Source organism: Propithecus coquereli, unplaced genomic scaffold (genome assembly GCF_000956105.1).
Source record: "Propithecus coquereli isolate 6110/MARCELLA unplaced genomic scaffold, Pcoq_1.0 Scaffold158, whole genome shotgun sequence".
Lineage (NCBI taxonomy): Eukaryota > Metazoa > Chordata > Mammalia > Primates > Indriidae > Propithecus > Propithecus coquereli.
Genome location: NW_012140302.1, coordinates 199,763 through 204,052, shown reverse-complemented (window position 1 = coordinate 204,052; position 4,290 = coordinate 199,763). Strand labels below are relative to the sequence as shown.

Genomic DNA, 4,290 nt, shown 5'->3' with positions numbered 1-4,290 from the left:
TTTTTTATTTCTCTTGGATATGTGCCTAGGAGTGGAATTAGTGGGTCCTGTGGTAACTCACTGAGAAACTGCCAGACTGTTTTCCAAAGCAGCTGCACCATTTTACTTTTCTATCAGGAATGTGAACGTGTGAGGGTTCTAATTTCTTAGGTCTTCACCAACACTAGTTACCTGTATTTTTGATTATAGCCATCCTATGAGTAGTTGTGAAGTGGTATCATGTTGTGTTTTTGATTTGCATTTCCCTGATAGCTAATGATACTGAGCATCTTTTCATGAGCTTATTGACCATTTTCTGAGAAATGGCTATTCATATCCTTTGCCCATTTTAAATTGGGTTATCTTTTTATTGTTGAATTGCAAGAGTTCTTTATGTATTCTGGATATAAATTCCTTATCTGACCTAAAATTTGCAAATATTTTTTTCCATTTTGTAGGTTGTCTTTTCACTTTCTTGATGTTCTCATTTGTAGAGGCTTCAATTTTTATGAAGTATAGTTTATTTTTTTATTTTGTTGCTTATACATTCAGCTTTATCTAAAAAGATCTTTCCCAACCCAGGGTCATTAAGAATTACTCCTGTGTTTTTCCTAAGAGTTTTAAATAGTTCCAGCTCTTACATTTAGGTCTGTGATCCAGCTTGAATTAATTTTTGTATGTACTGTGAGGTAAGGGTCCATCTTCAATCTTTGAATGTGGATATCCGGTTTTCTTAGCACAATTTGTTGAAAAGACTGCCCTTTCCCTATTCTATGATCTTGGCATCCTTTAAAAAAATCAATTGACTGTGAACGTAAGGGATTATTTCTGGATTCTCAATTCTGTTCCATTGATCTATACATCCATCCTGTGCTAGCTCCACACTGTCTTGATTCCCATAGCTTTGCAGTATCCTTTTATGTTTTTAACACAGGCTTTGAAAACCGATTGTTTAAATAATATTGAAGTAATGAGAGCATGTTAATTAAGAGAGTAGGAGTTATTTTGAAAAGATACCAAACAGGTTTGGAGGCTGGGCCATATGCAGTAAGTTTAGGGCTTGTAACTTTGGATTCTTCTCTTAAAAGATGTGGGGAAGTTGTCTGTAAAGTAAGTATATTTGTTGGAATTAAGTTTAGTTTTAACAGAAAACTCCTAATAGTGGCCTAAATAGAACAGAGGTTTATTTCTGTTTCGTGTTCTAAATGTTGAGAGAGAAATAAACTGGGGCTGGTGTGGTGCTCCCTGGTGTTGGGGAGACCTAGGCATCTTCCGTTTTGTCCTCCTCCATGCCCAGCTTCCCCTTGCAGCTGCTTCTTGTGGTAGGTTCAGTGTCTACAGGGCCAGCCGTCGTGTTTGCATTTGGGGGGCAGGAAAGAAGGAAGAAGGAAGAAGGACACACTATTCTCCCTTCTTAAGAACATGTCTCTCCAGTACATCATTTCTGCTTCTATTCCACTGGCCAGAACTTAGACACACAGCCACACCTAACTCCTGGGGCATAAAGTTTTTGTCCTGGGCAGCCAGATGTGTGCATAAGAATTGAGGCTTCTTTTACTGAGAAGAGAATGGGTTTTTGGTGACAAATAGAAGTCTCTGCCTTAGTAAGGTAATAGAAAATAAATGATCACAGCTGGTTGAAGCCCTTTGGAACCTCTAAGATGAACTGACAGAAGTTGAGAATTTGACCTGGTTAACTATGATACATTTTAAGTTATTTTTATGCAAAATTTGATAAATTGGTCTTTGCTTTCTGAACTTTTATTGGTTGGATATCTCTTTTCTATGTGACAGGTCATGCCTGTGGCTGCTGTTGTGTGTAGTAGCTAGGGATATGAGGAGTCTGCTCTTGTCTGTTGGCCTCTGATCTAGTCCTAGGGTACATCAGTCAAGGTTCAGTTAGGGGACCCAGAATACCATTCTATGGTATTCTATGAATACCATGGAATAAGTAATTTGTTATGTAAATTAGTCCTTTACATAATTGTGAGGAAAGCTAGGGAAGTAAAGATCTGAAAAGGTAAGTAAAGGATCAGGAAAGGTCACTAGCCCTCGTGTAGGTGAGTCAGAGCTTAGAGGGAAATCTGGAAGCGAGGCACAAAGCGGGTTGGTGTAGAAGTCTGTGGATGGTCGTTGGCTTATTGTGGCTACTGTTTCTGTGAGTTTGAAGCTAGAAGTCTGGTGGTGGACGTGGGGTTGCTGTTGGTCCCTAGGGGAGGCTGTAAAGGAGAGTGGACGTGGAGCCGAGAAAGGACACACCGAAACTTGCCAGCACCTCTGCAGGTCTCTCACTGCCTCCAGCAAAGGGCAGCCTTCAGAACGTAGTGGTTGCTGTTTCGCCTCTGTCACCTCTGTTTCTGCCTCTACCTCTGCCTCTGTTTCACTTTTGAGGAACTCTAACCCAACACCATGCAGGAAAGGGGATTCTGGGAAACATTCCAGGGTAACCAAGTTGACAAGAGAATAATCCACCGTGTAGGAGATAGCTCTCAGATGCACCAGCATTCTGCTGAGCCAAACTCCCCCCACTCCTTGGCCAGATTATTTCTGAGGGGTCTTTAAGAATATTGTATTTTATATCTTTGCCTGTTTGTGATATTGGCACGTATGACTTGTCATATTACTGCCACTCTTCTGGGAGTATGTGCTTTACCCTTTGATCCCTATTTTTCTTTCTTACGCAGAAGTTCTAGGCCCATATACATTTCTTTCCAGGAAGTACTTTATATTTAGAATAGCAAAAGGAACCTACACAGACCTTTGATAATACAAAATTCAAGATTTTTTCTCACGAATAAAGATAGAATAATGGAGTAAGTCTTGCTCTGGTTATTTTCATCTGCCTCAAAACAGTGGTTTAATACATTTTACTATGCTCCTGATTGCTGTGGGTCAGGAATTCAGACAGGGCACAGAAAGAGTGGCTTGTCTGTGCTCCATGATATCTAGGACCTCAGTTGGAAGATTCAACAGTTAGGAATGACTTGACAGGTACAGGCTAGAATTACCTGGAGGTGTCATGTTTCCATGTCTGGTGGTTGCTGCTGGCTGTTGGTTGGGTGGGTGGTCCTCAGCTGGGAATGTAGAGTGAATCTGCATGTGTCCTCTTCATGTGACCTGGACTTTCTCACAGCATGGTAGCCTCAGAACAGTTGAACTTCTCACATGGTATTTCAGGACTCCAGTGTGAGTGTTGTGAGTGTGGTGGGAGGCTGCATCTATTTTTAAACTAGTCTTGGAAGTCAAGCAGTGTCACTTTTGCTGCATTCTTTGGGTTCCAAGTGAATCAAGAGCCCACCTGGATTCAAGGGGAGGGGACATAGACCCTACCTGTTGATGGAAGGAGTGTAAAGATTGGATTGTAAGAAGAATACGCAGCATGAAAGATATGGTAATGACCATCTCTGGGCAATAAAATCTGCCACAGGCCCTAGGTTGGGGATTAAGAGGTTTAGATGTGAAGATAGCAATGAGGACAGGTTACAGTGGAGGAACTAAACAGAACATAGTTAATTCTGTCTAAAGAGATCAGACAAGACTTCCAAAGGGAACCTGACCCCATGAGTTGTTTTCTATTGAAGTGGATAGGTCACTTGGGCATATCTTAAACTTCCCAGTAGAAGAAACAGACTCAGAGATGCTCGTGAACACTGTGCAGGGGTGGGGCACCTTTGGCTTTGGGGCCACATGTGGCCTTCTGGATCCTTGAGTGTGGCCTTTTAACTGAATCCAAATTTTACAGAACAAATCCTTTTAATATAGGTTGAGGGGTTGCACTTGGCGATCTGGAGAGCCACGTGTGGCCTTGAGACCACAGGTTCCCCACCCATGCTTGGATTATAAAGAGGTTTGGCACACATAATAAGAGAAGCTTTTGGGTAATGGCAGTATCACATGTGAGGCCACAAATGCTATCTTGACATAAAACTTTATTCCCAACCTCTGATGTGTGATGTGTTAGGTTGACAGAAGGAATGGAAGTATTGAAATCTGCCATGGCCCAGTATTCATTTTCTCTCTTGGTTTTCATTCAGAAAATGTGTAAGAATTCTGCCTGCTTTAAGATTTGCATAGTAGGACCAGAAGAGAGGATTCTGCTAGCCTGTCTATACTGTTAAATGTGCTTCTTTGCCTTCTCGTTAATCAGGAAGCCCAGAACCTCATGGCCTTGACCAATGTGGACACCCCATTAAAAGGTGGACTTAATACCCCGTTGCATGAGAGTGACTTCTCAGGTGTGACTCCACAGCGGCAGGTTGTGCAGACTCCAAACACAGTTCTTTCTACCCCATTCAGGTATTGTAAAAAGAC

General features: G+C 41.7%; 1 protein-coding gene across 1 annotated transcript in view; it reads left to right on the top strand.

Moving 5' to 3' along the window:
* The window catches only part of CDC5L (cell division cycle 5-like), a 78,868-nt gene that overhangs the window by 20,806 nt on the left and 53,772 nt on the right, over positions 1–4,290 (top strand). The window contains exon 8 of the mRNA XM_012640788.1: positions 4,127–4,275. Within this exon, the coding sequence (XP_012496242.1) occupies positions 4,127–4,275 (149 nt within the window). The remainder of the gene's footprint in view (positions 1–4,126; positions 4,276–4,290) is intronic.